Consider the following 12,779-nt stretch of genomic DNA (forward strand, 5'->3'; position numbering starts at 1 on the left):
ACAGTCCATGGGGTCGCAAAGAGTTGGACACGACTTAGCAACTAGACAACAAAAATATGTGCATTGTTATGGGTCAGGGAGAGAGAATTTGTGCTTTTAAACAAATTATTGAGGGGTGTTACCAAAAGAGAGTTAAGAAACCCAGTCTAGCTGATCCTGCAAGGTCATGACTAGAGGTGAGCCCAAACCCCTCAACCGTGGTAAAACAGCAAGTGCTCTGATGAAGCCTCTGCTGTTTGCTTTGCCGTTGGCACCAGCGGAGCTGACATCCTCCTTGCTGCACTGTGAGCGTGTCTGTGAGCGCACACCTGCTCTCCCCGGGAGTCCCCAGGAGAACATACACTAAGGGCCAAATATTTACCTATCACAGTGGGATCAAAAAGAATAAGGTGTCACTCTTGAGAGAAAAAGAGACAGTTATATGGAAAGTTCGAATTCCTTTGTCATGTTTAATCACGATTTCAGACCACAAAGAGCTCTTAGAGCACTCCATAAGTTACTGCCGGATGGATGGTGGGGACACCGTCACAACTGCTGGGGTTTAGCAGATCCAGAGATCCTCAGGCTGGGTTTGGGATGGATTTGTGAATACACGGAATGCAAGCTCCAGCTTGAGACGGGGATGGACATGTCTTTGGTTTCAGTCTTGAACACCCAGCAGTCTCTTTGAAATCATTCCCTTCTTGTTGTTGTTCAATCATTAAGTCATATCAGACTCTTTGTGACCCCCATGGACTGTAAACCAGATTCCTGTGTCCGTGGGATTCTCCAGGCAAGAATACTGGAGTGGTAGTCATTTCCTACTCCAGGGGATCTTCCCAACCCAGGGATCAAACCCACATCTCCTGCATTGCAGGTGGATTCTTTACCACTGAGCCACCAGGAAGGCCGTTGTGTTCTGATTAGGCTGTGTCAAAACTTCTGGGTTGCATCTCTCCTTAACCCACCAGATTGCTCCCTCCCCCCAGTCAGGCACCACGTTTGAGTCACCATGTGAGACCCCAGCCCAGAGCACCGTGCTTGGCACCCAAGAGACATGCAGTGGAGATGTTGTGAATGAGTGAAGTAATGGACTGGGGGGAGTGGCTATGTTGTCACAGCTTATATCTGCTTTCTCTGGGGCTCTCAGGGTGGGAATCAATGTAAGCAGCTAGGTACACAGAGGTGGCATTGAAGTCACTGGCCAGGAGCACGAGTGGACTCAGTCTTACTCTTGACTCCAAGGAACCTTGAGAAGGAAACCAGTGAGAGGGTTAACAGCAGATCTGCTGCCAGACTCTGATGGTATCGTGCACGGCAGTGATTAATACATACAGCAAACATTTTCTTGCCATTGCTCAGTTGATTCAATCTAAATATTCTCTCAGAGAGGTCTCCTTAATTATAATGACATGGTATAAATATAAGAAGAAAGAATGTCAGTTATCACTTGGTATAATAACAGTGTTAGTGTTCATGCACATAAATTATAAGTAACTTTAACCTATTCGAAAGCAAGAAAAGTGCTCAGTTTTGCAATTTAAAACTTTTGAATATGCCGCATTTAAAAATTATGTCATTACAACCAGGAGAAGTTAGTAATCACCCCTAAAATGCATGTTCTTGAGGAGTTGATGAACTACTTAGAGTCAAATTCTTTCAAGCATCATTTGAAAGGGCAGAATTTAAAGACACCTATGTTATATTTATTTTCACACAATCCAGACTCATCCAGGGTGCTTTGAACACTGTTATGTGATAAACATCATGAAAACTTCCAGAAATGCACTGAGTCCAAAATGGCAGCTCCTGGTCATTTGGGCATTTTAACTTTAAATTTTAGTTAATTCAAGTAAAATGACTCACAGACATAGAAGATGAACTTATGTCTACCCAAGGGGGAAGGGGGACAAGGGATAAGTTAGGAGATGTCTACCCAAGGGCGAAGGGGGACAAGGGATAAATTAGGAGTTTGGTATTAACAGTGTGTAGGCCCTCCAGATGGCTCAGTGGTAAAGAATCCTCCTGCCAACGCAGGAGGCATGGGTTCGATCCTTGAGTGAGAAAGATTCCCTGGAGAAGGAAATAACAACCCACTCCAGTATTCTTGCCTGGGAAATCCCATGGACAGAGGAGCCTGGCGGGCTACAGTTCATGGGCTCGCAGAGTCGGACACAACTGAGCACACACTCAGCTTGTTGTTGTTTAGTTGCTAAGTTGTGTACATCAACTATACTTGAGTTTTTTTAAAGGATTTTTTAAAATAGTAATAAAATGAAATAAAATGTTCAGCTTCAAGAAATGCAAATCAAAACCACAATGAGGTACCATTACACGCCAGTCAGGATGGCTGCTATCCAAAAGTCTACAAGCAATAAATGCTGGAGAGGGTGTGGAGAAAAGGGAACCCTCTTACACTGTTGGTGGGAATGCAAACTAGTACAGCAGCTATGGAAAATAGTGTGGAGATTTCTTAAAAAACTGGAAATAGAACTGCCATATGACCCAGCAATCCCACTTCTGGGCATACACACTGAGGAAACCAGATCTGAAAGAGACACGTGCACCCCAATGTTCATCGCAGCACTGCTTATAATAGCCAGGACATGGAAGCAACCTAGATGCCCATCAACAGATGAATGGATAAGGAAGCTGTGGTACATATACACCATGGAATATTACTCAGCCGTTAAAAAGAATTCATTTGAATCAGTCCTAATGAGATGGATGAAACTTGAGCCCATTATACAGAGTGAAGTAAGCCAGAAAGATAAAGAACATTACAGCATACTAACACATATATATGGAATTTAGAAAGATGGTAACGATAACCCTATATGCAAAACAGAAAAAGAGACACAGATGTACAGAACAGACTTTTGAACTCTGTGGGAGAAGGTGAGGGTGGGATGTTTCAAAAGAAGAGCATGTATACTATCTATGGTGAAACAGATCACCAGCCCAGGTGGGATGCATGAGACAAGTGCTCGGGCCTGGTGCACTGGGAAGACCCAGAGGAATCGGGTGGAGAGGGAGCTGGGAGGGGGGATTGGGATGGGGAATACGTGTAACTCTATGGCTGATTCATATCAATGTATGACAAAACCCACTGAAATGTTGTGAAGTAATTAGCCTCCAACTAATAAAAAAATTTAAAAAAAAAATGTTCAGCTTCTCAGTCTCACCAGCCATGGTCCCTTGTGGTTAGAGGCCACCATGCTGAATAGTGCAGAATAGAACCTTCCCATCCTGACTGTCCTATTGGACAGCTTTGCTCTAAAGAAGAAAAATGAATAGGACACTTCACAAACACCACAGTCATAACATCAAGAGCTGTTGACGAGCATCTAGGATTTATTTTTGGAGCAGATGTCTTTGCCCACATGGAGTAGAACACTTAAAAGTACTGTTGTTCTCAGTAGACAGTAATCCTCTTCAGTGCAAAACCAGACTCTGGCCCCCCGGGTGAGAGATGAGGCCGTCCCCTTGTCGGGTCCTAACTGTTTGAGTCGGTTGTCTATTTTGTTATTTTGTTTTAAGCCATCTGTAATGTAGTTTTCCAATGTGACATTTTGAAAGCAAACAACTTCAAGGTATTAGCTTGAACATGAACTCATTCCTTATGTTCTAATCTACTGGCTTTCAGTTCCTCTGTCTATAAAAGTAATAACTCATAACAGTTTTGGCCAAGTTCCTGTGCCTGTTCCCTGGTCCAGGATTCGAAGAGTCCAAGGGAACAGGAGAGCTTGTCATCAGGCATCTGACAATGCATGCATCAGGAGGGTTTATTGGATAAAGACACCATTTTCGTCCATCTGCCCAGACACTTCATCACATTCTTATTCTCTTACAGATCACCTACAAAGCAGTCAGTTCCTTTGACCCAGAAATAGATCTATCCAATCAAAGTGGAAGAGTTTCAAAACTGGGAAATGAAACCCACTTCCTGTTTTTTGGACTGTATCCAGGAACCACGTACTCCTTCACCATCCGAGCCAGCACGGCTAAGGGCTTTGGACCCCCGGCAACAAATCAGTTCACCACCAAAATATCAGGTATCAGACTTTCATGAGCTTTGTCTTTTATCAGAAGTAGCCCTTGAGTACTTTCTCATTCCCGTTGTCAAGTGTGCAATGCTCATCCAAACGTACACATAAATTCATATTTGGGAATGTATGAAAATCAGGCTCATGAAATTCAGTGAAATGCTACAAATATTTACCAGTCAGGAGCTTCAGATTGTCATCCTGGTTGGGAAGTAGGCACTGATTCAAGAGTGTATATTGGAGAACTTGAATATGAGCAGAAGATCGTGTTCTGAGGACCCTCTGCCCTCTCCGTCCCAAGTTCCCAGAGCAGCAGGGTTGGGAAAATGTCTGTAAGGAGATCTCTCATGATGGAGTGCTCAGCAGAAAGGCAGCTTTACGTGGAGTCCCTTCCCGAAGAATCAGCCTTCCCTGGACCTTCACCATTAGTGGTTTCACAGCCAGAAAAGAGAGGTGACTACAGGCAGTGGGGAGCAGGGGGAGCCAGGCACTTATATCTCATTTCTTGTAAAGACTCAATTATGCCACCCAATAGAAGACGTAACTTGGGAAGTATTTCTGGGCACGTGCGACTGTGCAGAAAATGTCTTTGAGCTTCAGACTAGAGGAAATGGAGTTGCCATCTGGTGTGGGAAATGCAGCAGCCATAAGAACAGTTCCAGGAACATTTTTCTCTTCCATTTTTCCCCTTTGGATCCAAGTGCAGAAGTATTTGAGTTTGGGCTATGACTAGTTGGGGGTTAGAAGAGTAGGGTGGGGGCTGAGGGAGGTCACTTCTCATCAGTAAGGGTTAGCCAAGTGATAGCCTGATTTTCATGCCTGTTGTCCCTCATCCCTAGTTTTGTGAAAGGTTTTAAGTTTTCCTTTAGAACTGAAGGGAGGAAGATAAACTCAAGTACAGTAAGCATTCTATTAGGTTTTGAGAGAGGAGGGAGGTTTGGAATTTTTATTTTAAGCAGATATAGCTTAAGAGATAACTTTGCATTGTGTAAGAGTTAATTTATGAGTACAAACTTAACTTGAAGTTTAATAGACACTTGATAGTTGACAGAAAGTTTTAGCTCATAAGAGCAATGTAGAGAATTATAAAGGAGGAAGAATACTTGGGAGGCTGGGAAAATGACATTAAGTGGTACAAATGGGTGTGTAGAAAGACTATTGGGCATGGAATCAGAAAATTTGAGTCCTAGCTGTTATTTTCCCAAGTACTTCTTCTCTAACCTTGATCAAGTGAATTTACCCTGGATGTAAATCAAGATGGTATTAATTTGGTATATGAATTTATCACAGAGATTTAAAGAGGTCATGTATGCCAATGTATATAGCTTCACATCCCCCTTTTGGGGGTAACTTCTCCCCATGGAAATCCTATCTCCAAGGTTATTATCTTTAAGAGGCTACTCTTTTAGAAACTAATTCATTTTTCCCATTTGTGTTAGATAAAAGTTCTGGTTAGCGTAAGTCTGATCACTCTTAGCTCATCAAGTTCTGCAGCTCTATCCCAAAGCAAAGCCAGTTAACATCTTAGTTATGCTGAAAAGGTTCATTAGCAGTAAATATTTGATTTTTATAGTTCAAAAAAAATTTTCTAGTTTATAGACCTCCCATTTTCTACTTTCATGGACCTCCGAGAACTACTCTCTATATAAAATGTGATTTCTGTGCCATGAATTGGAGTTCATTTTTAGTAGAATTTAAGTTAATTTTAGTGCTGAGAAAATCCAATAAATGGACCTGAGCTATAATCCATGTCTTTTACATAAAAGCTTTTTATATGTAAGAGATTTTAGAAACTATTTGCTAAAAATGATCTTTAATGTTCTCATCAGTTATGTAAACCTGAGGGTCTTAAAAAGGCCATGTGCCCTCACCCTCAGCATCACAGCCCTCATGAAATGATATCTCGTGTCCACAGTGATCACAAAATTATTCAAGAGCTCCGTTATCTTGTCATAATTAGACTTAATTTAGAAAACAAAGAATGCCCAGAAATGGCCTTGGAAATAGGATCTGTGCTGCGAAGAGATTGAACGTTTGTAGAATTATATTTGCCCCACTCTCTTTGTCTGTTATCCCTTTGAATTCCCATAATAATCCTACAGGATAATTTCTCCTGTTTTAAAAGATGAGTAATCTGAAGCCTCAGAGATAATAATTGTCCCTGAGCTTTCATGCTGGTTGAGACAAAATGCAGCAGAAAGTCAAACCCAAGCCTTTGTTACTTCAATTCAATATCTTTCTCACAGTCATACTTTCCAGAAGAGCCCACAAGTGCTCATTAAGTCCAGCAAGGCCCTCTGACTCCTGAGGACCTCTTCACATCTCCAGTGAACCTTTGGGACACAAGAAACCTTGCCTTAGATGGGAGAACTGAAATGATCAGTTCTATGATCTTGGCGATTATTTCTTAAATTTGCATTTAATTTTTTGAGAAAAACATATGTACATAAAAGCACACAAATTAAACTTATTTTACAATTTACAATATAATTACAATGATGTGCATGAATGTATGGGTGTAATGGCTACATCCATCAAGGGAGAACCCAAATCAATAAACAGAGTCCTAAGTCCCTTCACGCCCCCTCCCAGGTTAAACTCAAGACCAAAGTCAACACATGCTGGTTATAACAGTTGTCCCTCGTGTTAGGGGTTGGGCAGATATAATAAAGGCTGTTCATGGCAATTTATTAATAGACTAAGTGTACTGTGTTCTTAGTGCTCATTGTAAATGAAAGTAGGAAGAAAATGCAAACCAGAAATCATGGGTCTCCCATCTTCTGCATCTTCCCCAGCGCCCTCCATGCCGGCTTATGAACTGGAGACGCCCTTGAATCAGACGGACAACACAGTGACGGTCCTGCTGAAACCTGCACACAGCCGAGGTGCACCTGTCAGGTACGGAGTCGGCAAGGGGTTGTCTTAGGTGAAAACCCAAATCAGATGGGTTCGTTTCTCCTGTGTGCCTTGCCGCAGACCTCAGTCAGCATGGAAAACCATGTCCTTATGAGCTCTAATTAAAAGAAAGGACTGAGGGGAAAGAAGGGGCTTTGATGTGGGTGATCAAGTGTTATGTAAGGAGTTTGATTCTGATGCACGTGGTTGTTCTTTGAAGTTAAGGAACCAAAACCCCAGTCTGTTCAGAGGTGGCTTTCCTCCTAAAAGGTAGTTGCTCTCTGCAGTTTAGTTACCCATGGGCAGATGGTATCAGTGTCCTGAGCTGTATTCCTTAAATAGGTTTTGTGAGTTATTTTTGTCTATTTGTTTTGTTTACATGGAGTTTTAAATCTTTAATCTTTAGTAAACTGGCTAATCTCTCCATTGAATGTGTAGTATATGACTATACTTTTTTAAAGAAACAGGTGATTGGAAAGACAATTGTGAAGTCTTTATTTGAACAGATTTAGGTTTATTACCAGCATGTAGACCCCATTTCTCATCACATGATGATTTATATAGCCAAGAAATTGCAAATTATAACTTTTACAGTGAATGAATAAATGTATTCTTCTTAGAAAGGAGCAAAGGAATGCCTGAATAACTCTTGAATATGAACTTGTCATAAACTCAATAATTTATATAAATGAAATTTCTAGTCGTTTCAGAAGTATTCAGATATTTTGTGCTATCAGAATCGCTTCCCTTCAAAATAATCTATTCCTTTGAATAGCATTCTCCAAGGAAACATCTACATTCACAAATAAGACTGTGTGGGGTTCATTTCCCTGTGCCTTTTGTAGAGTTTTATTTCATTAACCTTCTGAAACCTGGCCGTCTTTGATCACGTTTTCTCTACAGTATCAAAGAGTGAGTCACTGAACTTCCTTCTGCCTGATAAGATATATAAGTTTCAGTTCACAGGCTCAGGATGAAAAATGGACAAGCATTAGTTGATAGAGAGATCAAATTAGGGCAGAAACAGACATTTTTATTTGAAAACCCTACAAAATGGCAGGAGATAATTTTTAATTTACTCTGCTTTCTTAATGTAGTAGCCCCTGTAAGGCTTTTCGGATGGCCATTCATAAGTGCAGTGAGTGAGAATGCTCTGAAATATGTAAAAGCTCTCTTCCAGGTGTAAGAAATTATTTCTGCAAGAAAAGCAATGCCACTGACACTACCCAGGCCCTTTGGATTGATATGTGTGGCACTGAGGGGTTGCACAAACTGAAAGACCCAGACTCACCCTCATTAGATGTCCGTCCAAGACCCAAGCGTACCTATAACTGCAGGTCAGACATTGTTCACTCCAGAACGCTGAATTATTATTAAAGGAAAATTCATGCTCCAGCCATGGTCTTGAGAACATTGTTTTTCTCTGACAAATTTAAGAGCTGCCCAGACTCAGCAATAACATACCATGAGGACAGGAGTCAGGGTTGTGTCAAAAGGCCTCATGATGACATGAGGGGGCGGAGGTCATTTACTTTCAGAGCCTCCAAACTGAAGGAGGCTGAAATCCTAACCATTTCTCCCACATTCTGTTTTATTCTTACAGAAACTCCTTTACACTTTTTCGGTTCTTGTTGCTTCTTTCTGCCTAAGCTTTTCAGCTGAATTGTCATCTGTATCTTTGTGTAGGTCTTTCCAAGTCTTAAGTTTTCCAGTAACATTTCCTTGGGTAATCCATGTTAGTCCTCTCCCCAGAACTCCTTTTCTTGTCTTTCAAAATTGTCAGTTGTGTCCCAAATGGCTATTCATGTTTTCCACTATCTGCCTTGCTAAGACATGCTTTTGTTCTTTTCCTTTACATGTTGGGCTTCCCTGTGGCTCAGATGGTAAAGAATCTGCCTGCAGTGTGGGAGACCTCGGTTCAATTCATGGGTTGGGAAGATCCCCTGGAAAAGGGAATGGCAACCCACTCCAGTATCTTGTCTGGGAAATCCCATGGACAAAGGGGCCTGGCAGGCTACAGTCCATGGGGTCACAAAGAGTCAGACATGACTAAACTACTAACACTTTCGCATTTGTTTTTAGAGACTCTGGAGCCTTACTAGTTAGTTGGAGACACCCTCGGGCTTTTTATTTCTATGTCTATAAAAATATAAATTCAGATGCTGATCAGGGTGTCCAAAATGCAGGTGCCCCATCATTTCATCAGGCCCAGTTCTAACTCTGAGAAGATTTCTGTTTATCTTGTCATATGCTCTTTCACACCTGTCATACCACCTGATTTTCTAAGTTCATCACTGTTTTGCTTTTATGAAACATCACCTTGTTATTGGCTAACCATTCCTGGAACTGGCCGGGGGGGTCACTTTGCATTCTACCTCTATTATGCCTGCTTTCACAATGTTAGCAACTTGAAATGAACAAATTTACTATTTGTATCCATCATGGAAATCTATAGTGCTGGAATCAAGATCAATTCTTGTGGCAAACTCTTATGTATCATTATAAAGAAATCCACTACAGATGCTACCATTACTGGAAGGATGTTTGTCTTAAATGGGAAAATTTTATTGGCACAAGTTTGAGAAAGGAAATTATCTCAGACTCACCTGTCAAAAAGATTTTCTTTGCAGAAAAATGAATATTCTCTTCAAGGGATTCATTATTATAGTGCAGCATAATGGGACTGATTATCTATTGAGTAGATGGAAGCCCAATATATCTAGAAAGACTAGTTTGGAAAAAAATTGTCCATAATACTCTCAATCTAAATGGGTTATATGAAAATTTTCAATTTCATTTAATGTTTAGAGAAATAAGAACTCTGATTAGGGAATCAGAGGGACCTAAAATATAAAGCCATAATGTAGATTGAAACATTTGAACACATCTGGAAATTTGCAAAATGCACATGTAATCAAACTGCAATACAAGAAAGCTTTTCCCAAATGGTAAAATAAATATGAGAAGAGGAAATGGAAGTGAACATCTGTTAGCTTTCCTGGATTTTGCGCAGTATTATGTGTTCAAAAGTACTGTCATTGTGTGATTGCAAAGAACCCATTCTTTCGATTGATTTGATTTTTCTTTAATCCATATTCATTGGTGTTGAAAATTTAGTCATACTTCACTGAGGCACTTCACTAAGTGAGGTGGTTGTATATTGATTCCACTACAGACACTCAACTTGCTTAATGCAGATTCTTGAAATTGCACTAAACTCTCAGTGTAAGTGATTGTTGTCTTTTTATTGATCAACACACCAGCTCTGTCACATAAAATTATTTAAATCCCAAGATGGCCAGGAAGAACACCGAGTCCATCATTCCGGTTGGTAAACAGGCACCCAGGACAGAATTTTAATGTCTATTCATGGATTCAGTTTTTTTCCTTTAATAAGACAAGGAAAAGCTTCATTTTCTTTTACTCATTTAGAATCACCTCCATTCTCTGTTTTCTCCTCTCCACTGTTTATTACATGCAGACACAGTCCAACAGAGCAAACCCTTCTAATCTGGCAGTAAAAGAGCAACTCTAAATAAAGAATGAGTTGTACACAAAGTGGTGTGCTTTTCTTGCACTGACAAAAGTTCTGTCCGTGATTTTACTTCCGTGATGTATGTGTTTGTATTATAATCTGCTCTGTGCAGTAACCCTCATTAATGATGTTTTATACCTTCTAATGGGCTGTAGCTTGAGACTCAATCACGTTGTTGTAATTCAAATGACTCTCATTTTTGTTCTTTAGGCATTGTTGCTTTAATTTGTTCATAAATGTTTTGGAGCTCTGTGTCTTCTTAATTAAAACTCAGAGCTTGAATATGTTAACTAATTAAATATTTTGATATTCATTTCAGTGAAATGTTCAAAGATTACCAAATCATTCTTTGATTCATTCATTCAGGAGAAACTAGTGAGTGGGGAAAACATCTATTACAGTTGTGAGTCTGCAGGGAGATAGGGAAGGAGGGCAGAAATCACATCAGCAACCAGGACATTAACACTGAAGCTGAACTGTGTGAATATAATTTTAATTCATGGCAGCAACTTTGTTCTTCTAATAAAGAGGAAGCCCCAATTTTGTTGTTGTTGTCGTTGAAGTATAGTTGATTTACAATGTTGTGTTTAATTTCTGCTCTACAGCAAAATGACTTATATATATGTATAACTTTTTCAGATTCTTTTCCACTATGGTTTATCATAGGATATTGAGTAAAGTTCCCTGTGCTACAGAGTAGGACCTTGTTTATTCATTCTATATTAGCACTTTGCATCTGCTAATCCCAACCTCCCAGCCCATTCCTCCCCCACCCCCTAACCCCTTGGCAACCACGAGTCTGTTCTCTATGTCTGTGAGTCTGTTTCTGTTTCATAGATAAGTTCATTTGTGTCATACTTTAGGTTCCACATATAAGTGATATCACATCGTATTTGTCTTTTTCTTTCTGACTTACCTCGCTTAGTATGGTAACCTCTAGGTCCACCCTTGTTGCTGCAAATGGCATTGTTTCATTCTTTTTATAGCTGAGTAATATTCCATTATATCCATACCACATCCTTCCTCTTTACCCATTCATCTATCGATGGACCTTTGGGTTGTTTCCATGTCTTTAGCCCTGATTATTTTAATGCTATGCATTGGCAGTCATTGGAGACTTATATGTGGTTGTCCTCTCGGTTGAATGCTTCCTCAACAGATAGGTTTAAAAAGCAATTTGTGAATAGTTTCTGTTGTTGAGAACTGGGGCCAAAATCTTAAAGCAAGTAGGAACTTCATTGCATTAAGAATAAAGAAGAGCAGAGGGCATAAGGAATCGAAGGCATATTGTGCCTTCCTTTTTCAGTGTGTGTTCTAGTTAATTAAGATTTCAAATGAGATAGGAAATAGTTCTTGCTAGTCACAGGCAAGCCTAAATGCTTTATTCATCCAGACGACTTCTGATTTAAAAATGAAAAACTTGCATCATATAATAGCTGCAGTTTCATATAGAAGTCAAAAATTTGTTTACTTTTGTATAACATGTCCAGATTTTTGTTAGACTGGTTTTGCCTTGTATTTGTCATCATGGTAGACTGCAAATGTGTGCTGTTTTCATTTGCTCCTGTCCTTTTTCCTCATGCTGTTTTGCCTTACATAGTAAAGTAGGAAACATGTACTGATGTTTAAGGCTTGTTGTTAACTTCTGATGTTTATTTTTTACTCTTATTACTCATCAAGGGCTTCCCAGATGGCACTAGTGGGTAAAAAAAAAAAGCCTGCCAGTGCAGGAGACATTAGAGACATGGGTTCCATCCCTAGATGAGGAAGACCCCATGGAGGAGGGCATGGCAACCAACTCCCAATCCCATGGACAAAGGAGCCTGGCGGGCAATGGTCCACAGTATCGCAAAGAGTCAGACGTGACTGAGCAAGCATACACTCATCAAATATTCTTTTGTAATAAATTAGGTAGGAAATTTTAAATGCATTAAAGGATGCTATTTTTCTCATTATAGAGCTCTTCTCCTCTGAAAAATCCACTCTTAGTCTTAAAAGAAGGTGAAGAACAAATTTTTATTCCATCGAGAATAAAGAGGCAGTAGAGCAATTGGATTTATTTAAAGAAAATGTGTTCCATTTCTCAAATGTGTTCCATTTGATCTTGGTGCTATATGGGAAATGAGCTTTATTCTCCTTGTGGGACTGCACTCACGTCTTCCGCTGGGTATATCACGGCAGTTTTTGTTAAAGGGACTCAATGTGAGAGCCCCAGTGAGTGTGTGACACCTGCCTACTCGGATGGGACGGTGCAACTAACCTTGTCAGTAAAAGGAAAGAAAGAGGCCATTATTACTAACAGAAGGTGTGAGATAATCACACAC

At 40.2% G+C, this 12,779-nt stretch overlaps 1 protein-coding gene across 4 annotated transcripts in view; it reads left to right on the plus strand.

The window, feature by feature from the left end:
• Nucleotides 1-12,779, plus strand: part of PTPRM (protein tyrosine phosphatase receptor type M) — a 649,948-nt gene that overhangs the window by 382,112 nt on the left and 255,057 nt on the right. For all 4 annotated transcript variants that reach the window (XM_061131248.1, XM_061131250.1, XM_061131249.1 and 1 more), the window contains exons 10-11: nt 3,833-4,034; nt 6,821-6,923. In XM_061131248.1, the coding sequence (XP_060987231.1) occupies nt 3,833-4,034; nt 6,821-6,923 (305 nt within the window). The remainder of the gene's footprint in view (nt 1-3,832; nt 4,035-6,820; nt 6,924-12,779) is intronic.

Source organism: Dama dama, chromosome 27 (assembly GCF_033118175.1).
Source record: "Dama dama isolate Ldn47 chromosome 27, ASM3311817v1, whole genome shotgun sequence".
Classification (NCBI taxonomy): Eukaryota; Metazoa; Chordata; class Mammalia; order Artiodactyla; family Cervidae; genus Dama; species Dama dama.